Source organism: Bombina bombina, chromosome 4, assembly GCF_027579735.1.
Source record: "Bombina bombina isolate aBomBom1 chromosome 4, aBomBom1.pri, whole genome shotgun sequence".
Lineage (NCBI taxonomy): Eukaryota > Metazoa > Chordata > Amphibia > Anura > Bombinatoridae > Bombina > Bombina bombina.
The window spans coordinates 786,862,876-786,887,854 of NC_069502.1; the positions used below are offsets into that span (position 1 = coordinate 786,862,876).

General features: G+C 36.2%; 1 protein-coding gene across 1 annotated transcript in view; it reads left to right on the top strand.

The window, feature by feature from the left end:
* The window catches only part of FNDC1 (fibronectin type III domain containing 1), a 425,464-nt gene extending 418,988 nt beyond the window's left edge, over positions 1-6,476 (top strand). The window contains 1 exon segment of the mRNA XM_053711170.1: positions 1,940-6,476. Within this exon segment, the coding sequence (XP_053567145.1) occupies positions 1,940-2,055 (116 nt within the window). The 3' untranslated portion in view covers positions 2,056-6,476.
* The last annotated feature ends 18,503 nt before the right edge of the window (positions 6,477-24,979 follow it).

Consider the following 24,979-nt stretch of genomic DNA (forward strand, 5'->3'; position numbering starts at 1 on the left):
TTATTTAAAGTGGTCTCTTCATGTTTTGGATTTTGTTAGTGTTTCGTAGTGTTATGTTGACAGTTTTCAGGCAAAGGTTTAGATTGTTTCTTTTGGAAGTTTCGAAAATTTCTGCTGTTTCTTTGGTTTCTTTGGCTTGTTGTTTAAAGCTTTTGATTCATATAGTGTTATTGGAGGCAGGTCAGCCTCCACCTAGATGGCTTTCTGGGTTTTTTTTCAGGCCAGTTGCCACTTCTTGTGTTTTTAAAATGATTTATCAGTGGACCAAATTTTGCTAGTCAGCTATTTGGTCTTTTTTGCATATTGTTTCTACCTTTTTAATGTCCTTACTTCTTCTGAGGCAGCCTTTGTTTGGGGGTCCTTCAGGTAGTTATCTCAGGTTGATTTATTTTTTCCTGTTGGTTATTTTTTTTTAGGGTTGTGGATTTAGTTTCTCATTGTAAAAAGATGTTTCTGAGATCTCACCCTTTTCTGTTATTAATCGTGAACTCCACAGCTTGGGTATTAGTTCCCAGGAGTAATGGATCATGGACTCTCCCCACCTGTATGAAAGAAAACATAATGTATGCTTACCTGATAAATTAATTTCTTTCATGGTGGAGACCCCACCCTGTTTTTTTCTGGGTTGGCTTTTTCCTTTTTTTGCGCACATCTTTTTTCCCTGCTCCTATTTTGTTGGCTCTTATTTACTTTCCCTTCCTCTTTGTGCTCTGCTTTATGTTAGACTGAGGTACTGGTGAGGTGGGAGGGGTTTTATAGAATTCTTTGGGTTTGGGAATCTTTGCCTCCTCCTAGTGGTAGGGAATAGTAATTCCCAGGAGTAATGGATTGTGTACTCTCACCACCATGAAAGAAATTATATTATCAGGCAAGCAAAAATTATGTATGTCAGCTCATGCTGTAAATGTACCTACATATTTAGTTAAAGATACTGAGATATTAATATATACTTAGTTTATCTCACTCAAGACCATAAGGTTTTGCACAGAGATTGGCAGAGTTGAAAATGATATATGACATGTAGGGTGCACTCAGAATATAGAGGAGATATTTACATATAGATAAAAAAAAACATCTAATCAGCTATCTCTTGGGAGCTCTCATTGCTGATTGCATATAGAGTCGGTTGGATTCGCTCTATGGTTGACTACACTACATAAAAGAAAGACAAAGGGAGAGGAGGGAAGAATAAAAATTGGGTAATAATATGACATGTAGGGTGCAATCAGAATATAGAGGAGCTATGTACACACCTATACAAGCCAGATACATTTACATAATCATATATAACAAATTATATAGTTAGTAACCAGGAACTCAATAATATTATAAACTGTGTGCAGCAGACAGGCATTGATTACCACTATGGAGTTCACCAGAGCTATCCTGCTTCACTCAGCAGCTACTAGGGACTGCCCCAGCCAAGTCTCCCTGATGGTCAGTAAAAGCAAGCAGAGGCTCCTAGTAAAAATCTGACCAGACTCATTCTATCCTTGTGCACCAGTTTCATGTCAGCCATCCTTAAGAAGGCAAAAAGCAAGTGAACTACATCATCCTGCCCAGCTTTTCACTGGGGATGTAAACTGCAATAGACAACAGTGACATCAGCTGGTTTGGAGAAGTCACTGAAGCTGATCTTATGGAAAGTGACGATGGTTCTTGTCATTTACACACTAGGACAAGGGACAGAAAACCTATTTGACCAAACTCAGGATAATTTATGACAGCTTAGCTTAGCCCTTAAAAAATTATGGACAGACTGTCCCTAGAAAATAGGGACGTCTCATTACCTTAGTGCAATGGAATAAAAGTTCAAACTGTTTGCTTACTAATATGCCTGATACTCATGGTAATTTGTTTATCATATGAATTATGCAGTAATTCACACATTTTGTATTCATCTACAAAATCATCCACTAAGCCGTTCTCTTTTGTTTAGGTTATTATCGTCAGGATGTTCAAGAGCCAGTAATGTTTGGTCGAATTGGCTATGGAACACCCCATAATTATGTGGGATGGTATGAATGTGGAGTACCTATACCCGGAAAATGGTAGACCTACAACTATCTAGCTCCAAGAATTTAACAGTTTTTTTTAACCTAATCATGAAGGTGTATTTCAAATAACTTAAGAAGTATTCACGTCACTGTGTTGAAATGGACAAAGATAAAAAATGAAACATTACTTTCTTCAAGGCAAAAGCCGACAAAAACAAAATATATGGTGCTGCATCTGAGTATTGTTGGATGCCTCAATGGGACTTTTTCATATACGTCTTTTGTATACAAATGCGGTAAGATATGCTTGTCTGGGTAAAACTCTTAACCGCTTGGAATAATGACATAGCTTTCAAGAATTACATAAGCATGCTGTGCTTGCTTACTTGAAAGGTAAACACCATTTTTAAAAAAAAAAAATTCTATTATTATCCACTGGCAGAATTTTACTTTTCAGAATTAAATGTTGCATTCACACATACTTTATTAGATATCAGTAGAAATAAAACCACCATCATCTTGTTGCCGGTTCTATCTTATGATAGTCAGTCCAATATTATTTGTGCTTGTTTGTATAAATCACCATGCATATTTGTATATACATATACTGAATTCATTTGTGCACTAGTGATGTTGATATGGAGCAGTTAATAATCAGGGATATGTTTGCATTTTTATCTTTGTAAATGTGGTATTTTATGGTGCTTGACATATCTTAGAGACTTTATGTATTCAGTTATTTGAATGCCTTATCTAATAAATGAGAATCATTTCCCAACAATACATTTCTAGTAGGTATATCGATTGGCTGCTTAAAAAGTCCAATGTCAGGCTAATTATTCCCAACACAATGTAGATATTTATATCTCATTGTGGGCAAAATATAGCAAAAAGTGCAGCACTAAATCAGAAGGTGCATCAACTTTTTACAGATAATTTATGGAACAAATGGATGTTGTTAAAGGGATATGAAACCCAATTTTTTTTTCTTTCATGATTCTAATAGAGCATGCAATTTTAAACAACTTTCCAATTTTCTTATTATCAAATTGTCTTTGTTGTCTTAATATCCTTTGTTGAAAAGCATGGAGTTAAGCTCAGGAGAGTGTATGTCAGCGGTACTAATGGAAGTGGGTTTGGCAAGAATGTTATACATTTGCAAGACAACTAGAGGGCAGCACTTTTTCCTGCCATGCAGTTCTACAGACACCTAGCTAGGTGTCTTTTTAAAAAAAATACAAAATAGAAGTAATAGAAGTTTTTTTCCTTTTGCATGCTCTGTCTGAATCATAAAATAAAAATGTTGGCTTCCTGTTCCATATGTTCAGAATAAACATCTGTCTATTTTCTAGAGAATTGAACAACTCCACCAAACAAACATTATTTAATGATATATAATTGTTAGTACTCTATATTATAAGAATCAAATAAACTTTTATTGCCAATATTCTATGGAAAACTATATTCACATTTAGGACTATCAAGTTCCAAACTGGATTTGGAATTCATTTTTCTAGAAAAATATTAAATACAATTTATGACAAATGGTGCTCTCATGCATTCCCGGTGAATATGTGAGGAGGACCATAAATCAAATGATTGATAACAGTCAACTAAAGTTGAAATGATAAAATACTCTTCACTATTATACACCAAAATCAATTTCCGAATCTCATTTTTATTCACTGTTGAAAGTTCCTTTTAAACTTAATATAAAAAAACAATTTTATTTTGCACTAAATTTCACTAAGGCCTAGATTACAAGTGGAGTGCAAAATTGCGCTTTTGCAAGCACGATATTTGCATTCCACTCAGTAATACCAGAGCAGGCAAATGTGCGCTGGTATTACAAGTTGCGCTCGCTTCAATAGGCTCCAATGGGAGCCTCATTCTAATGCTGTCAGCAAAGAACCTTGCACAGCGCAGGAGGTAAGTCGCACAGCATTGGGCAGCAAATTTAAAACATATATGAACATATACATATATATTTACAGTTTAAATACAGTCCCCATAGACCGCTATGTAAAGGTACTTAAGGAACCATTTTTTTTTTCTAACACCCCACATTCCTTCACTTTAACCCCTTATAACTGTTTTGTGCAGTTATTATAATTATTATTATTTTTTAAAAAGATGCTCATATTTTTTATTTTAATAAAGGAACTGTATACTATATTTGGGGTGAAATTGGGGGACATTTTTTTAATTAACAAGAGATCTAACCTCTGGTTAATTGCGCTTAGTGCAAAGTGCTACTGCAAGCTTGCGGGAGCATTAACCAGCCACTTGTAATGGCTGATTTTTTAACGTGCGCCTGTACATGTTCAAATTTGCCCCTTTATGGGCACACACTGAATAGCGCACCACTTGTAATCTGGCCCTAAATTAACTTTAGCATTACACACACAAAATAAATGTCTATTTAAGCTAAAGAATATATTTTCTGTAGCTGAATCATTCCAATAATTTCCCCCCTTTAACCCTTGCTTGTACAATATACACAGCAAACAAAATTCTTTAGAACTCAGCTAGTATATGCTGTCTATAGAATGGTTGCATTAAAGGGACATGATCTTGTGTGATTTAGATAGAGAATATAATTTAAAAAAAGTTTGCAACTTGCTTCTATTACCAAATTTGCTTCATTCTTATGTTATTCTTTGTTGAAGACTAGAGATACCTAGGTAGGTAGTGTGCACATGTATGGAGCCCTACATGACAGGAAAACATGCTGCTATCTAGTGCTGTCTCTTACAAATGAATAACATTTTTGCAAAATAGCTGTCATATAGCTCAGAAGACAAGTGCACGCTTTTGAGCTTACATCCATGCTTTTTAACAAAGATACCAAGAAAATTAAGACAATTAGATAATAGAAGTAAATTACAATAACGAATAATCAATAATGAATGTAAAATAAACAATTATTGATGGTTGTGACCAATAAAACACACTTGTATTCTGTATAGTCATGAAGTAACAGCATAATCTGTTACACCATAGGAAGGTTCGCGCGAAATAATAGGAAGGTTCGCGTGAAATAAGCAGCATCTGCTGCTTCGTAAATATACCCCAGAGCTAGGGATGGCCGAATGTTTCTAAAAAATCAAAATTTCAAACGAATTTTGATACATTCGTTCGTTTGAATCAAATTTCGAATGTTTAAATAACATTCTAACATTCTATTTTTGTTTTAAAAAATTTCAATACAATTGTAAAATATTTGTTCGAAATAATAGAATGTTTAGCTATGTATTTATTCAATTTTGAAATGTAATATTCGAATTCGAATGTGACATTCGAATGTAAGATTCAAATTTGAAATAGTATTTCTAGTCTACAATTGTGTTTAATAAATGTAATATTTAAATTTGAATGCTACATTCGAATTTCAATGTCACATTCGAATTCGAAATAGTATTTCTAGTTTAATACTGTGTTTTTTAAATGTAATATTCTAATTTTAATGTCACATTCGAATTTGAATGTCCCATTCGAATTCGAATGTCACATTCAAATTCGAAATAGTATTTCTAGTTTACAACTGTGTTTAATAAATGTAATATTCAAATTCGAAATAGTATTTCTAGTCTACAATTGTTTTATAAATGTAATAATCGAATTTGAATGTGACATTCGAAAACTGTAAATAACATTCGATAACAACATTTTTAAGAATATTTGTTCTTATCAACATTCTGTTATGTAAATCGAATTTCTACAATAACATTCATTCTAACATTCGAATTTGAATATAAACACATTCGCCCATCCCTACCCAGAGCATCTAGTGCCAGCAACAAATAATTCTAGAAAAACCTACAAAACTGTAGCAAAAACTTATGTTACCTAAACATGTAAAAGTACAGTATAGTTAGATAACATAATCTTCTGAATCTAGACTGTCTCACCCTTGATCCATTCTAGTACCTAGGAATTTGTAAATCTTACTTAAAAATTAGTAGTTGAGTTAGTAATTTCAGGAAATGACTGTAGAATAGTGGTTCAGTCATCTTAATTTAAATATAAATTAAATTCTAAATTGAAATAATTATGATTTAATAGTATCTTGCATACTCAAAGCAGAATTTCCTATAGCACTTTTATGCAAAATTTACAGCTTTTATTATATATCTACCGTGAGTTTATACAGTTTGTTAAACCACCATCATCTTCCATTCATTTCCAGTAATGAGATGCATGCAAAGGCACAAAAGTGACTGCATTTGTTTAGTGATTTATGCAACATGTTGAGACACTAATAACTGACCTCTTACATAAAAAACAAAGGATACTTATGTGTTGGTTTTAATGTTTTTTTTCAGGCTATGAAACTCACATACTGATAGGTGTGGCACTATGGTTTTTACTGCTAAGAGTTGTAAAGTGCAATATTCAGTAAAAAAATAAATAAAATCGTCTTCACCTAAATGCACAATAATGTCTGTTCTTCTTTGAATATTAAATATTGACATTAAATACGTTTTGTGTTTTCTGTTATTGTAATTTAAGTTTTTCTATCAAATGCTTAAAAGCAAGGAAATTCATCATCATCATCATCATCAATAATTAATCATCAGTGACATCATCTGTGACATCACTAATGACATTACACATGACATTGTTGATGACATTGTTGATGACATCACTAATGACACATAAGACCCTGGTCAACTTTTCTTCCCCACGCTCCCTCACATGCAACCACCTTCTTAATCCTCCCACCTCACACACAATCACTTCCTCACACTCTCACCTCCATTTCTCCCACACACACAACATATTTATTTTCTTCTCGCTCCCTATCATCTTCTCAGCAACTTTTCCCTCAGACACCAGCTTTGTTCATCCCTTTAGCCCTCCCTCCTCAATCACAGCCTCCTTCTCAACCTCTCTTTCCACCTTCTTGATATCGCTACTCTCCTCACCCTCTCACACAGCTTCCTCTTCACCCCATCTCTTCAAAGTGTGCTCTACACTTTCTTATTTCTCTCTCCCTCACACACAGAGCTCTCCTCATGACCTGCCTGTTACACACAGTCCCCTCCTTCTCTTCTTTACACACAGCCCTGTTTACCCTTTTAGCTCACTGCCCATCACATTCCAAACCTTGCTAACCCTCTCAGCCCCCCTCTTGATTACACACAGCCTCCTCATCTTCTCATTCCCTCTCCCTTACTTATAGCTCCTGCTCACCCTTCAACAACACATCAACAAATTTTCTTTAGTAGCATCATGTATACTGTTACAAAAGTAATCTTTATATATATATATATATATATATATAACTGTATATACACAAATACATATATCATTTTCACTAGTGATGTCAATGATGATGTTATCAACAATGTCATATGTGATGTAATCAGTAATGTAATTGATGATGTCATACAAAGATCCCATGGGGGCGGTGTAGTTTAAGCTACATTTACTTTTTAGAAAAAGAATAGACTGTTGAAGAAAAAAGAACCACACAAATAGAAGTATTTTCTATTTCCTCCAAAAGTTTAAATAAAAAACAAACACTTTTATTCAGCAGGAAGGTGCACTAATATAATATTTATTTATTTCACCAGCTGAATGCAGGTGAAGTTTGTTCAAAGTTCTCAATACACTTATTTAACGGTGAAAGTGAATGTTATTAAACTAGAGACAAATACAGATTAAAATGTAGTGAAAACGTTTCAGTTTATATCAGGGCCAGGTGTTCCCTGTTGACCTCACTCTCCCCTGTGGCTCTATTAAATGTGAGTAGTACATACCCTGTGTATATAAAATGTCTTTACCTTCACTAATGCAGTTTTATACAGATATGCGTCGCATAATGACCATTTGGTCAATAGAGAACAGAAATCTTGATTGCACAACTGGAAGTAGCGGACGTTGTACCGGTAGCACTTTTAATGTGCAGAAAAGTATAGTAGAATGGCTCCTAAACAAAACAAAAAAAACATCTTCTGATTGCAGTAGCAAGAGTAGGAGACAAATAAAGAGTATAGACGTAGAAATAAAACAGAAGGTAATAAAACAGTATGAAGGTGGAAAAGAAGTGAATGCTATAGCTCATGATTTTGTCATGTCACATTCACAGTGACAACAATCTTTAAGAATGAGGATAAATTATAAAAGCTGTTACAGGATCAGCTCCACTGAAATATACAAGGCTTACAAAAATGAGAGAGTTACCCATATCTGATATGGAACAATTGATAATGACATGGATTGAGAATCAAACTCAGAAGCAAATCCCTCTGAGCACACTGTCCATAACTGATAACTGCTAAAGCACTAAGTTTATTTCAAAGGCTTAAAGGAAAAGCAGGACCACACATCAATGTTGAGTTTAATGCTAGTTCTGGTGGTTCAAGCACTTCAAACAACATTTTTCACTACATAATGTGAAAGTGAGTGGTGAGTCTGCAAGTGCTGATACCAAGGCAGCAGAATAATTTGTTGAAATACTTGATAAGCTAATTGTAGAGAGAGATTATTTACCCCAGCACATTTATAATGTGGATGAAACCGCTTTATTCTGGAAATGAATGCCTGAGAGGACCTTCATCCATAAGGAGGCCAAGTCAATGCCAGAGTGACTGTGTTGTAAGGAGGCAATTTGCTGGCTATAATTTCAAGCTTTTGTTATTTGGCACAGTGAAAACCCCAGGGCTTTCAAGAACATTAGTAAGAACACCTTAGCTGTTTATTACAGGTCCAAAAGAAAGTCCTGTATGTATGTATGTGTGTGTATGTATATATATATATATACAGTATATATATATATCTATACACACACTTTTCACTAGTTGAGCACAGAGAAGTATATACACACAATAGACATACATACTTATTGATATGCATAACAAAGTATAAAATCCATCAATAGCAAAGAGGATGTGTAAAACGTAACTTGTAATAGCCCAGGTTTAAAAATATATAGGCCTCGATTACAATCTATTGTTGACTGAATTGGTAGCCCGGTTTCTCAAATGATCATAATGCTATATCATTTAGTTTGTTAAAACCCCATCCCAGCAAACGAATTTTCAACTGAAAAGCTACTGTAAAGGACTTTACATGTGTAAAGTACCTCAAAATAGAAACTTCATACAATAGCCCATTCACACAACATAAGGTTACAATAAAGCTCTATTCATGTAACCCCTTTGTTTACTCTTCAAGGAAAATTCTCATTTGCATGTGTGACATTAACCTTAAACAAGATTGTACCTTCGTGATAGGGTTTTTATACGGGGCACACCTGAAGTGTTCGGAATTTACTTTTCCTGCAGATCCCCTTAGCTAAACATAATATCACATAGTCAAGAAATCTACATATGTACAGTATATATACCTATACATATGTAATTGTGTGCTTTGTTATCTGTATACAGCCTCTCCAATAGGGATGAATTTAGCTTTAATAAATTGATAACATGTATGTGAATAGACCTCTAGAATATCTCTTGTGGCCTTTTAAGAGTGCATACGTGTAAGATAAATAAGGCTTTTATCTTGTAAGTCAAGAATCAGCAGAAAATGCACTATTGTGGTTGAGCTGAATTGAAAAGTAGCCTTTTCAGCCTGAAAAAAGAGCCGAAAAAAACACTGCCAATAGATTGTGATTGAGACCATAGTGAGAACAAACAAAACATAGCCAGCAGGCTCACAGAAGCTAGAACATATAAGTATTGTGCCAATAGGGTTATGCAGTGCCCCTACAGTCCGCTTTTTATAGCAGATAGTCCTTAACCCTTTCATCACATTGTTTATTCATGTGTCTCAATATCTTCAAAGCCACTTAGCACATTGTTTATTCATGTGTGTTCCAATATATTCAAATTCAAAGCCTTTATAAATTACAGGACTATATTACAACATTAATCTTTTTTGTTAATAAAATGAAGAAAATGATTTAAAAACAAACATAAAACCTTGAAGTAAAGCAACAGGTCTCTTTGCAAACTTGTACCTTTATCAAGCAATTTCAATTTTGTTTTTTATTGACATACATGTGACTACCTTGATATGTAACATATTACAGATGAACATACACACATATCTATCCCCACATTTTATTTTAAAAATATAAATAGTAGATTATATATAAATATATAGCCTCTGAAGAAGTGAGTTGATACGCTCACGAAACGCGTAAGGCATGTGACGCACGTTCGTGACGTCATATCCGGATATCCAATTCATGCCGCAGGGCTCTACACGCTAGCTGTGAGTACAGTAGCCTCCAGCTCTGTATTTTTGCACAAACCTTTTTTTCCTAGCAAATACTCAAATAGGCGTTAACATTACTAATACCAATCATATAATATCTTGTTTGTACAACACACAAATTATATCGTAATTGATTAAATTAGGTATTTTTACTAGCCCATTTTTTTAGCAAAAATAATTTTTTTAGCATTTGTTTTATCTTTATTATCATGAATTTTCATTAGTATCGTGTTTAGTTACCTCCTGCAGAATTTTTTTTACATATTTATTGGCAACTCACTCTTATTTATCTTTTTTATCATTTTGGAATTAAATTTCTTAATCATTTTAAATCAATTGTTCTTTTAAACACCTAATACATATACACACACCAGCTCATATTAAAACAAACTACCCCTTCCATCTACCCTCTGTCCATATATATGGAGTGGAACCAGAAGGGGAGTCCTAAAATACCTTTTCAGTCCTAATCGGACTGTCTGGGTGCTTTACCCCACCTGGGAGGAAGTATATTCCTGGATGGAAATATCCTAGCAGTTCTACATCGTTGATCACTGGTCCCTGTGATCCCACAGGTGAGCAATTTAAGTGAATTTGTTGTTACTGACTAAATACAGTTTAACTCACTTGGATATATGTATATTTCTTTTGTATTCACATCTCGACTTGCACATGAGGAATTACTATTGTAAGCGCTGATAGAAACACCTTTCTACAACCAATATATATATATATATATATATATATATATATATATATATTTATTTACAGTCTATATATATATATATATATATATATATTTACAGTATATATATATATATATATATATAAATAAATGTACATATATATATATATATATATATATATATATAATAACATTTTCTGAGTGACGAACAATGCTATTTAAACTATTTCTTACTGCATCTATGGCTTTAACGGGATAGGGCTCCAGCAAAAGCCAGATCAAGGTTGTGTAGAGTGCCCCATAGTCCATAAGTAGATTAAGTTTACATGGCTGCGCTATCCGACCTCCATACGTTAGCGTGCCTGAGGATTTTTCTTGAGTGATATTATTTTCCCTTCAACTTGTAATATGAGCGCTATTGGTTTAACTTGAGCAGTCTTAGTGCTCAATAGCGATAATATTTTTTGTGCTCCACTTGTAATCTATCTGAAAATTGGTAACGTGGGCATTTATTTTCATAAGAAAAAATATAGTTAAAGGACCAATATCCCTATTTTCAATTATATTTCTTTCTAAGTCTGGGTTATCTGTTAGTGGAAACAAATGGGAAGGTTTTGCTGAGACGTCAGGGAATTTATTAATATCTTGTCCCATTTATTAAAATATTATTTATGATTGCATAATTCTTTATCTGTGGCTTTCTATTGCTTCTTTTTAACCTTCATTTTGTGGCTAGACCCTCTACTCCAATTAATGATGTTTCGTTCTGAACCCATAACTATTTTATACTGTAAACCATTTGTAATAATATTGCATATTTATATATTTCTATATTAGGCACCCTATAGCCCTCCATATTATTGCTTAGTATACACTATTAATCAAGGGATGTTGTTTATCCCATATATAATTATACATTATTTACTGTAAAATTTATATATATATTTATATGGTAAGGTTATTGGTAGTGTTTGCAAAATTATTCATAATAATTATTTTTATTCTTCCTATTCATGAAATCTGTTAAATATACTGTAAAATCATTTTGTTTTTATATAGTTACTCATCCTTTTTTGACTTCCTGACAGTTTGCAATTGTGGATTCTCATTTTCTTGTGTATTTATACTGTGTCTCAATAGATCTCATTCAGTTCAGCTGACAAGGCACCATTACAGGATGAATCATCAGATAATTTATTCATTTATGAAATAGCCAAAATTACAATAAAGGGCAATGTTATAGTAGTGGGGGGCTTTAATATGCCTGATATAGACTGGGAAGTACCTGTTGCCAAATCAACTAGAAGTAAATATATTGTGGAATCTTTACAAGGAGAATCCCTTGAGCAACTAGTAAAAGAACCAACACGTAAAGGAACTATATTAGTTTTAGTACTTACAAACAGTGATATAGTATCTGAGGTGTCTGTGGGTGAGAACTTAGGCTCTAGTGATCATCAGTCTGTATGGTTTAATATTCAGGCAAAGGTACTGTGCAACCATAGCAAAACAAAAGTCTTAGGGGTCCATTTATCATTGTGCGGATGGACATGATCAGCTATAGCGAACCATGTCCGCTGCACATCAATAAATGCCGACAGCATATGCTGTCAGCATTTATCATTGCACCAGCAGTTGCTGGTGCAATGCCGCCCCCTGCAGATTCATGGCCAATCGTCCGCTAGCAGGGGGTGTCAATCAACCTGATTGTATTCGATTGGTTTGATTTCTGTCCGCTGCCTCAGAGCAGGCGGACAGGTTATGGAGCAGAGGTCTTTAGACCGCTGCTTTATAACTTGTGTTTCTGGTGAGCCTGAAGGCTTGTCAGAAACACGGGGCATCAAGCTCCTTTCAGAGCTTGATAAATAGACCCCTTAGACTTTAGAACAAATGATTTTTCTTACATGGTCAGATACCTAAATAAATCTCTAAAATGGATGGCACATATTACAGGAGTACAAGAACAATGGAAATATTTTAAAAACACTATTCTAGATGCAACTAAACACTGTATTAGGCTTGTTTGTAAAAGTAAAAGAAAACCAATATGGTTTTCAAGAGAAGTAGCTCATGCAGTTAAGACAAAAAAGACAGTATATAAAAAATTCAAACTCACTGGCTCAGAAGAGGATAAGGAAAAATGGAGAGCCCATCAAAAGATGACAAAGCAGTTAATCAGAAAGGCTAAATCTGATGCAGAAGAGAAAATAGTACAATCTGTAAAAAATTATGCCAAAACCTTCTTTAGATATATCAGTGAAAAGAGAAGAACTAACAGAAGGATAGTAAGGGGCCGATTTATCAAGCTCCGTATGGAGCTTGACGCCCCTTGTTTCCGACGAGCCTTCAGGCTCACCAGAAACAGAAGTTATGAAGCAGCGATCTAAAGACCGCTGCTCCATAACTTGCCCGCCTGCTCTGAGGCCACAGTCAGAACTCAACCCGATCAAATACGAATAGGGGCCGGCATTGCACCAGCAGTTCACAAGAATTGTTGGTGCAATGATAAATGCCAACAGCTTATGCTGTCTGCATTTATCGATGTGCAGCAGACATGATACGCTACATTGTATCATGTCCGCTTGCACTATGTTAAATATACCCCTAAGACTCAAGAATGAGGATAGAGTAGTGGAAGAAGATAAACCAATAGCAAACTGTTTAAATGATTACTTTTGTTCAGTCTTTACAGCAGATGGTAAAGATAGTGAGATTCTATTAAGTTTTGTTACTGTCAATGATCATGTGAGTAGTACTTTTCATTTTACAGAGGTAGATGTTTTAAGGGCTTTATCAAAAATAAAAGTAAATAAGTCTTAGGGTCCAGATAATATTCATCCAAGGGTTCTAAGAGAACTTTGATCCGTGATAGCTACTCCATTAGTGGATTTATTTAATTAGTCACTTCTAACAGGAGTTGTTCCAAAAGACTGGAAAATTGCCAATGTAGTCCCTCTTCATAAAAAGGGTAGTAGGGAAGTTTCTGCTAACTATGGGCCAGTCAGTTTGACCTCAATTTCAGGGAAATTAATGTAAACTCTTTCAAAGGAAATGTGTGTGTCTTTCCTTCAGACAAACAAATTAGGAGACAAAGGACAGCATGGTTTCAGTGCTGGAAGATCATGTCAGACTAATCTAATTGATTTCTTTGACCATGTAACCATGAGCTCAAGCTAAAGGGTAGTAGATTCAGAAGTAATTTGAGGAAGCACTTCTTTACAGAAAGAGTGATTGATTTATGGAATAAACTTCCTCAAGAGGTAGTAGCAACAAACACTGTGGGGGACTTTAAAAATGCATGGGACAAGCATAGGGCTATCCTACGAACTAGATAAGTTTATACTGTTAGGTAAGGTCGGGCAGACTTGCTGGGCCTATGGCTCTTATCTGCCGTCAATATCTATGTTTCTATGTTTCTATGTAACTAAATTAATAGACCAGGGAGGAGCCATAGATGTTGCATATCTAGACTTTAGCAAAGCATTTGACACCGTCCCACACAACAAACGTATTCACAAATTGTATTGCCTTGGAGTAGATGCTAAGATTGTTAAGTGGGTAGAATGCTGATTTAAAGGCAGACAACCGGGTTTCAATTAATGGAGTACATTCAAATGAGACGTCAGTTACTAGTGGTGTTCCCCAAGGGTCAGTTCTTGGGCCTGTTTTGTTTAACATGTTCATAAGTGATATTGAAAGTGGGCATAAGGGGATGGTTTGCTTGTTTGCTGATGATACAAAAATGTGTAACAGAGTTGAAGTTCCAGGAGGGGTCGATCAAATGAACAGTGATATTAAAAAACTAGAGGACTGTTCAAATAAATTGAATCTGAAATTTAATATTACCAAGAGCAAAATTATGCATATAGGATCCAAACCCCCTAAGGCCAATTATAGTATTAATGGTACATTACTGACTGTAACTAAAGAAGAAAGGAACTTGGGAATTATTATTTCAGATGATTTAAAATTTGGTACACAATGCAGTAGTGCAGCCAGTAAGGCCAGTCGAATACTTGGTTGTATTGGAAGAGGTATTAGTAGCAGAAATTGCAAGGTTCTTATGCCACTTTACAGATCATTAGTTAGACCAAATATGGAATACTGTGTAAGTTCTGGAGATCCTATCTTCAGAAAGATATAAATAAATTAGAAGCTGTACAAAAGAGAGCTACTAAAATGGTACATGGTCTAAAATATAAAACATACAAAGTAAGACTCCATGATCTAAATATGTATAGTTTAGAGGATAGAAGGGAAAGAGGTGACATGATAGAAACCTTCAAATATATGAAGGGACTTAATAAAGTAGCTGACAGCATTTTCCACAAAAAAATAAATGCCAAAACAAGGGGTCACAATCCAAAGTTAGCAGATTCAGGAGAAATGTGAGGAAGCATTTTTTTTTACAGAAAGGGAGGTGTATTCATGGAATAAACTTCCATTTGAGGTGGTAAACACAAAGACTATAAAGGAATTCAAAAGTGCCTGGGACATGCATAAGGCTATCCTTAAAAAAAAGTAACATTTAATATGGTTAGACTTGATGGACCTTTTTGGTTCTTATCTACCGTCAAATTCTATGTTTCTATGTTTCTAAAGCATACGCAATTAAGTATTGTAGAAAAGTATCCTGTAGTTGGTGAATTGCATTTCACCTTCTGTTTTTTTATGTCAATACCCAGATAGTTTAAGCATTTTGCTATCAATTTAAAAAATCTTTCTGTTGATGACTATCTAGTGAAATATTTATTAATTTAGATTTTTTGTTATTAATTTGAAAAATAGAGATTTCAGTAAACAGATCAAAGTAAGTATAATTGTAATCGTAAATATAATGTCATCTACATATAATCCTATTTAATGCTGATCCTCTTCTACCTTTATACCTTCTATAAGGATTCCATTTTTTTGCCATCCCCAGTTCTTCTATTGATAGTATAAATAAGTATGGGGGTAAGAGACATCCCTGTTGGTTTTACAGTGACATAGGATTTGTACCCAGTCCAGTTTCAGAGTGTAGTCCATTTCCGTGTTTTGTGTTGATATATATATATATATATATATATATATATATATATCAAACAAGGTAAGTCCAGCACCTTTGCTGTTACACTTCCAGGTGTAAGAAACTTTTTTCTTTAAGCAAAGCTTTCAAAGTACCCGCACACTGTAGAGGCCTGCCAACCTCTCATATATAAATGCACAAAAATAAAAAAATAGCTTCAGCACTGTTTTTGTAAAAAACATCCTTTCTTTATTTAAGCACCCTTAGTCATGCTATAGATTATGGTAAATTACCTCCTTTTATATCACCTGTATGCAAATTACCTTTGATTAACCATGTTAGTTCTCATACCTGGGAAATTGGTGATACCCCCTGCTGGTCAGGTTCCATGGACAACTTTTTTAGAATGCTTTTTTCTTTTCAAATCAACTATCATAGTATATACATTATTTTGATGTCCTAATAGAGGATACATAACCATAAGATTAAACCAATGAATAATAGACTTATACAAAAACATTATAAAAACACTATAAAAACAAATGGAGATTGTAATCTTTGTTTAAACTACTCGGATATAGAGTTTTAAGATGTTGTATCCACCATACTTACCTATTCTTAAGTAATAACTCTCTGTTACCACCTCTCCTTTGTTTGGGAATGTGGTCTATCTCCTGAAATCTCAGTTGGCTAACAGAGTGTCCTACTGACAAAAAATGTGATCACACTGGCAGGGTAATATCTTTACATCTATTAGATGATTTATAGGCACGTATCCTATCTTTTATGGGATTTATAGTCTAGCCCACATAGCCATGCCCACAAGGGCATTTTAGAATGTACTGTACATACTCTATGTCTCAAGTATAGAAACCCTTGATATCTCATTTTGTATTATCATTAATTTGTGCAATAAATTTCCCTTTGATCATCGAGTTAGATTACCAATGTAATCTCCTTTTGGATATCTGCTAATGGATCGCAATCTAAAATTGAATACACACCACCATCAGATAACTGAGCTAATATTTCCTGTATGTAATATTCTCTAAGATTACCATGGCTCCGCCCTTATAAGCATTTTTAATTATAATAGATTTTTTTTTGTGAAATCCCTTAGAGCCTTATGTTCTGATATGGTAATATTATCAATAATTTTAGATTTTTCATTAGAACAGAGTTTTTTAATATCCTACAAAAGAGTAAAAAACATCAGAGACCTAGTAGTAAAAGCAGACGTGGGTGCTAACAGACGGGAAACAATTAATTATCTAACCACTGCCAATAAAGGGTCATATCCATGCCTAAACTGTGCACAATGTAACTCGATGATCAAATTGAAATTTATTGCACAAATTAGTTATAATAAAAAATGAGAGATCAAAGGTTTCTATACTTGTGACACAGAGTATGTAGTGTACATTCTAAAATGCCTATGTGGGCGAGACTATAAATCCCATACAAGATAGGATAAGTGCCCATAAATCATCTATTAGATGTAAAGATATGACCCTGCCAGTGTCATCACATTTTTTGTCAGTAGGACACTCTGTTAGCCAACTGAGATTTCAGGTGATAGACCACATTCCCAAACAAAGGAGAGGTGGTAACAGAGAGTTATTACTTAAGAAAAGGGAAGTATGGTGGATACAACACCTTAAAACTCTATATCCAAGTGGTTTAAACAAAGATTACGATCTCCATTTGTTTTTATAATGTTTTTATAATGTTTTTGTATAAGTGTATTATTCATTGGTGTAATCTTATGGTTATTAATCCTCTAATAGGACATCAAAATGATGTATATACTATGATAGTTGATGTGAAAAGAAAAAAGCATTGTAAAAAAGTTGTCTATGGAACCTGACCAGCAGGGGGTATCACCAATTTCCCAGGTATGAGAACTACCATGGTTAATCAAAGGTAATTTGCATACAGGTGATTTAACATAATCTATAGCATGACTAAGGGTCTACATGACTCGAAACGTTGCTGTTTTTATCCTTATGTTGCATAAATGAAGAAAGGATGTTTTGTACAAAAACAGTGATGACGCTATTTTTTTATTTTTGTGCATATGCATATATATATATATATATATATATACACACACACACACATACATACACACACATATACATGCACACATGTACTATTAAGGTTTATTATTTACAATAATCTTTTAACTGAGATTTAAAGGTATATTGTATATGACTTTTTGCATTGCATGCTCTATCTGAATCACAAAAGAAAAAATTTGGGTTCAGTGTCCCTTTAATGCAACAAAAGTGAATATACCTGTGGTCACTGACACAAAAGTTAGATCACTTAAACAAAATTGAGTACACCTATGATTTCCAATTATCCTAATTGCATGAACATAGTTACCAGAACAGTCTAATGTTTTGACCAATGGGCTGTATCTATATGCAAGTTTGCATCATGTCTCCAAATGGAAAAGAATTGCCAGAGGAATTGAAAAAGGATACAGGAAGATTGGTGAGCAACTAAAAATCAAAACTCAGTTGCAGCAGTAATCAGGAGGTATAGATTGATACATAGTGCCAAAATTCAGAGCCGCAGTGGCTGTCCTCAAGCTAGCTCTGAAAAACAGGCAACAGGTAAGTGCTTCAGATTTGCATCAAGGCAAGTGCTTCAGATATGGCTCAGGGATTATCGATAGAAATTGGAGTTTCTGTGACTGCTCAGACAGTGCTAAGGACATTGCATAATGTCAGCATCCAAGGAAAAAACCCTTGCTTGCGCTTTGGCACAAAACTGCAAGATTAAACTTTGCTAAACAACATGAAAAGCCTGATGAATACTGGGAGCACACATTCGCCTAGATTTAGAGTTCTGCGGCCAAAGAGGTGCGTTAGCTAGGCATTCTTTTTTCCCCCCGCACCTTTTAAATTCCGCTGGTATTTAGAGTTCACAGAAGGGCTGCGTTAGGCTCCAAAAAGGGAGCGTATAGCATAATTTACCGCCACTGCAACTCTAAATACCAGCGGTGCTTACGTACGTGGCCAGCTTCAAAAACGTGCTCGTGCACGATTCCCCCATAGGAAACAATGGAGCAGTTTGAGCTGAAAAAACCCTAACACCTGCAAAAAAGCAGCGTTCAGCTCCTAACGCAGCCCCATTGTTTCCTATGGGGAAACACTTCCTAAGTCTGCACCTAACACCCTAACATGTACCCCGAGTCTAAACACCCCTAACCTTACACTTATTAACCCCTAATCTACCGCCCCCGCTATCGCTGACCCCTGCATATTATTTTTAACCCCTAATCTGCCGCTCCGTACACCGCCCCAACCTACATTATAGCTATGTACCCCTAATCGGCTGCCCCTAACACCGCCGACCCCTATATTATATTTATTAACCCCTAATCTGCTGCCCCCAACGTCGCCGCCACCTACCTACACTTATTAACCCCTAATCTGCCAACCGGACCTCACCGCTACTATAATAAATTTATTAACCCCTAATCCGCCTCACTCCCGCCTCAAAAACCCTATAATAAATAGTATTAACCCCTAATCTGCCCTCCCTAACATCGCCGACACCTAACTTCAAGTATTAACCCCTAATCTGCCGACCGGACCTCGCCGCTACTTTAATAAATGTATTAACCCCTAAAGCTAAGTCTAACCCTAACCCTAACACCCCCCTAAATTAAATATAATTTAAATCTAACGAAATAAAATAAATCTTATTAAAAAAATTATTCCTATTTAAAGCTAAATACTTACCTGTAAAATAAACCCTAATATAGTTACAATATAACTTATAATTATATTGTAGCTATTTTAGGATTTAAATTTATTTTACAGGCAACTTTGTATTTATTTTAACTAGGTACAATAGCTATTAAATAGTTAATAACTATTTAATAGCTACCTAGTTAAAATAATTACAAAATTACCTGTAAAATAAATCCTAACCTAAGTTACAATTAAACCTAACACTACACTATCAATAAATAAATTAACTAAACTATCTACAATTAAATACAAATAAATACACTAAAGTACAAAAAAAATAAAAAAAGAACTAAGTTACAAAAATAAAAAAATAATTTACAAACATTATAAAAAAATTACAACAATTTTAAGCTAATTACACCTACTCTAAGCCCCCTAATAAAATAACAAAGCCCCCCAAAATAAAAAAATGCCCTATCCTATTCTAAAATAAAAATGTTAAAGCTCTTTTACCTTACCAGCCCTTAAAAGAGCCTTTTGCGGGGCATGCCCCAAAGAATTCTGCTCTTTTGCCTGTAAAAAAAAACATACAATACCCCCCCCAACATTACAACCCACCACCCACATACCCCTAATCTAACCCAAACCCCCCTTAAATAAACCTAACACTAAGCCCCTAAAGATCTTCCTTACCTTATCTTCACCACGCCAGGTATCACCGATCCATCCAGAAGAGGCTCCGAAGTCTTCATCCTATCTGGGCGATGTCTTCATCCAAGCGGGGGCTGAAGAGGTCCATCATCCAGCTGAAGTCTTCATCCAAGCGGGGGCTGAAGAGGTCCATCATCCGGCTGAAGTCTTCTATCAAGCGGCATCTTCAATCTTCTTTCTTCCGGCTCCATCTTCATCCCGCCGACACGGAACATCCATCCTGGCCGACAACTTCCCGACGAATGACGGTTCCTTTAAGGGACGTCATCCAAGATGGCATCCCTCGAATTCTGATTGGCTGATAGGATTCTATCAGCTAATCGGAATTAAGGTAGGAAAATTCTGATTGGCTGATGGAATCAGCCAATCAGATGAAAGTTCAATCCGATTGGCTGATCCAATCAGCCAATCAGATTGAGCTCACATTCTATTGGCTGTTCCGATCAGCCAATAGAATGCAAGCTCAATCTGTTTGGCTGATTGGATCAGCCAATCGGATTGAACTTGAATCTGATTGGCTGATTCAATCAGCCAATCAGAATTTTCCTATCTTAATTCCAATTGGCTGATAGAATCCTATCAGCCAATCGGAATTCGAGGGACGCCATCTTGGATGACGTCCCTTAAAGGAACCGTCATTCGTCGGGAAGTCGTCGGCCAGGATGGATGTTCCGCGTCGGCGGGATGAAGATGGAGCCGGAAGAAAGAAGATTGAAGATGCTGCTTGATAGAAGACTTCAGCAGGATGATGGACCTCTTCAGCCCCCGCTTGGATGAAGACTTCAGCCGGATGATGGACCTCTTCAGCCCGATGATGGACCTCTTCAGCCCCTGCTTGGATGAAGACATCGCTCGGATAGGATGAAGACTTCGGAGCCTCTTCTGGACGGATCGGTGATACCCGGCGTGGTGAAGATAAGGTAGGAAGATCTTCAGGGGCTTAGTGTTAGGTTTATTTAAGGGGGGTTTGGGTTCGATTAGGGGTATGTGGATGGTGGGTTGTAATGTTGGGGGGGGTATTGTATGTTTTTTTTTACAGGCAAAAGAGCAGAATTCTTTGGGGCATGCCCCGCAGAAGGCCCTTTTAAGGGCTGGTAAGGTAAAAGAGCTTTACAATTTTTATTTTAGAATAGGGTAGGGCATTTTTTATTTTGGGGGGCTTTGTTATTTTATTAGGGGGCTTAGAGTAGGTGTAATTAGCTTAAAATTGTTGTAATTTTTTTATAATGTTTGTAAATTATTTTTTTATTTTTTTAACTTAGTTCTCTTTTTATTTTTTGTACTTTAGTTAGTGTATTTATTTGTATTTAATTGTAGGTAATTGTAGGTAGTTTATTTAATTAATTTATTGATAGTGTAGTGTTAGGTTTAATTGTAACTTAGGTTAGGATTTATTTTACAGGTAATTTTGTAATTATTTTAACTAGGTAGCTATTAAATAGTTATTAACTATTTAATAGCTATTGTACCTAGTTAAAATAAATACAAAGTTGCCTGTAAAATAAATTTTGTAACTATATTAGGGTTTATTTTACAGGTAAGTATTTAGCTTTAAATAGGAATAATTTTTTAAATAAGATTTATTTTATTTCGTTAGATTTAAATTATATTTAACTTAGGGGGGTGTTAGGGTTAGGGTTAGACTTAGCTTTAGGGGTTAATACATTTATTAAAGTAGCGGCGAGGTCCGGTCGGCAGATTAGGGGTTAATACTTGAAGTTAGTTGTCGGTGATGTTAGGGAGGGCAGATTAGGGGTTAATACTATTTATTATAGGGTTTTTGAGGCGGGAATGAGGCGGATTAGGGGTTAATAAATTTATTATAGTAGCGGTGAGGTCTGGTTGGCAGATTAGGGGTTAATAAGTGTAGGTAGGTGGCGGCGACGTTGAGGGCAGCAGATTAGGGGTTAATAAATATAATATAGGGGTCGGCGGTGTTAGGGGCAGCAGATTAGGGGTACATAGCTATAATGTAGGTTGCGGCGGTGAACGGAGCGGCAGATTAGGGGTTAAAAATAATATGCAGGGAGGCGGAGCCTGACCACGCTGGAAGATGGTCACACACTAGAAAGGCTCCTGCTTCTTATACTGATAAAATTGCTTAAAATAGCTTAAATGCACTCTATAGAAACTTTCCTTCTAGGTGACTGATCCAGCTTAACAAGAAGCCTCTATCCCTGACTACTCTTAGCCCCGGGAACTATTGGGCTGTTATATCTACTACACCGCTCATCTGCCTGTCTCTAAATGGCGCCAACCCAGATGACTACCCTTCTATGCCTTCCCCTGCTCCCATAAACACACACCGGATCTCCTTTGCGCCTCAGACAGATTATCAGTGGACTTATCACACAGCCCTGGACCCACGTACACCAGCACAGACCCTTAAGCTCCCACCGGCAATTCCGCTCCGGCCTGGCTGATGTACTGACACAGCTACGCCATTCTGGCCTCGGGACACGCAGAGACGGCTCCGGGAGATCAGGCATCCGGATTTATGCCCTCAGCAGGATCTCCGGAGAAGTGTGCACATAGCGGAGGCTCCGGAATAACTGTCAACACAGCCGACTTGCTGATCCAAAAGACCCCCGGTGGAGGAATCGCAACCGGTAAGCCACACACCGGCCTTGATTAGGCGCGCTACAGAGAAACACATATACGCCACCAATACTGTGATAAGATAGAGCGTGGCCTAGGCAGGACTTATAAGAGGGAATTTTGCTGATTTCACAGCCTGCACCTCAATAAGGGATATCCTCTCCTCTGTTCCCTGAGCGCAGGTTGGGTAACACAGTACTGAATGGCCTAACATAGGAATAACAATATAATTAAAGACCTCAGTTGGGGGCACACAATAAAAGAATTAAACAACAGCAGGATATTCACATACCAGCCCTTTTCAGAACCCTTGAGAGTCTTTTTAAATTATCCAAGGATATAAATAGATGTTAGCTGCTTGAATAACTGGCTACTTAACAAGGCTTGAACATTAGTGCTGCTAGAGAAAACCTATTTTAAGGCAGCATATAGTTAACCATTTATCTGAAGGGGTATGCCTATCAAAAAGAACAAAAAAGCTGATAAGATAGCTGTTTCTAAATCTATGAGCCACTACCTCAAACCCCTGGACCCTACAAAAGAGGCTCTTGACACCAACATGGATAACCCTCAGGACTCCCCTGCACCCTCCATTCCACAACACACTGAATCTCACCCCCAATTTGTTACTAAGGATGACATTAACCACCTGTCTTCTAAAGAGGATATTCAAGGGGTATTGAAAGAAATGAGGAGCCTTTTTGGGGACCTTAGAAAAGACTTTTCTGCACTGGAGTCTAGGGTCTTGAAGATCGAAAAAAACCTCACAAGATAATGCAAAAACAGGGACGCAACATGCTGCAGACCTACAAAACCACGCTGACAATCTACAATTTTTGAATGAAAAACTGGAAGACCTAGATAACCGGGGACGCAGGAACAACCTGCGGTTCCGTGGGATATCTGAATCAGTTCACCCACAGAATATTGAAGGTAATCTACAAGCCTTATTTCGCATTATTAAAGACTCACCTTCCTCACCTGAGATCCCCATAGAGAGGGCTCATAGGGCCCTCAGGCCCAAACCACCAAGTAAAGCGCCCCCGCGGGACATAATAGTCAGATTTTTGAGTTATAAAGACAAGGAAGACCTTCTTCAGGGGACCCGTAAGAAATCGTCTATCACGCACGCTGGAGAGGAAATACAGGTTTTTTCCGATCTGTCCCCTGTGACTTTACAGAAAAGAAGGGACCTGAACCATATTACATCTGTTCTACGTAATCACAGAATTCCTTACAGATGGGGCTTCCCAGTCTCAATTATCGCCACCGGCAATAACAAAACTTTCATCTTCAGGCCAGGAATGGATCACATGGAGTTTTACGAGAACTTGGCCATCCAGGCTCCTCTCCCTGGCGGATCTCAACCAGGAAGACCGCCTCAGCTCACCCGCCCTTCAACTGACCATCCTGAGAGCGAACCATGAGGGTAATGTACTGCTGGACTTATTGAGATCAGGTTCATCCTGCATTGCCTTCTTACAAATATCTTTTTAGAACTCATGAAAGTGACGCTATCCTTAATATGTTTTCGTAACTGTTGAATATGTTCTTTATTAATGTTGAGTTGCATGCTTCACCTTATTTCTTAAGTTTGAAAATGTACCTTCTAAGTGATGTGTCTGCCCCTTAAAGTTATAAGCCAAAAACTCATGCCACTGAACTGTTACCAATCACCCTATATGTGGCCCGGTAAGGCAGACACCGTTAATTATACTGTTCTTAAACAATGTGGACTGCAGCTATTTGTTCCCCACGTTATCTCCCTATCCTATTATTAATGTATATGCTCCTCCTCATGGTGAAATGTCTGCATTTAAGAATTTCTCATAACTGATTGTATTGCCTTTGAATTATATGCTTAATTCTCATAGGAATGTATTGGAAATTCTTTGCCCTTTAACATAGGTAGGCTAATTCTGCACACAGGGGACACCATAACCTATACTTGCTGACTTAATGACGCACATAAAGACCAAACAAGGGACTGCCTCTTGGGGCCAGTGTGCTAACACTTTTCTTTAACCAGAATACAGTTTGA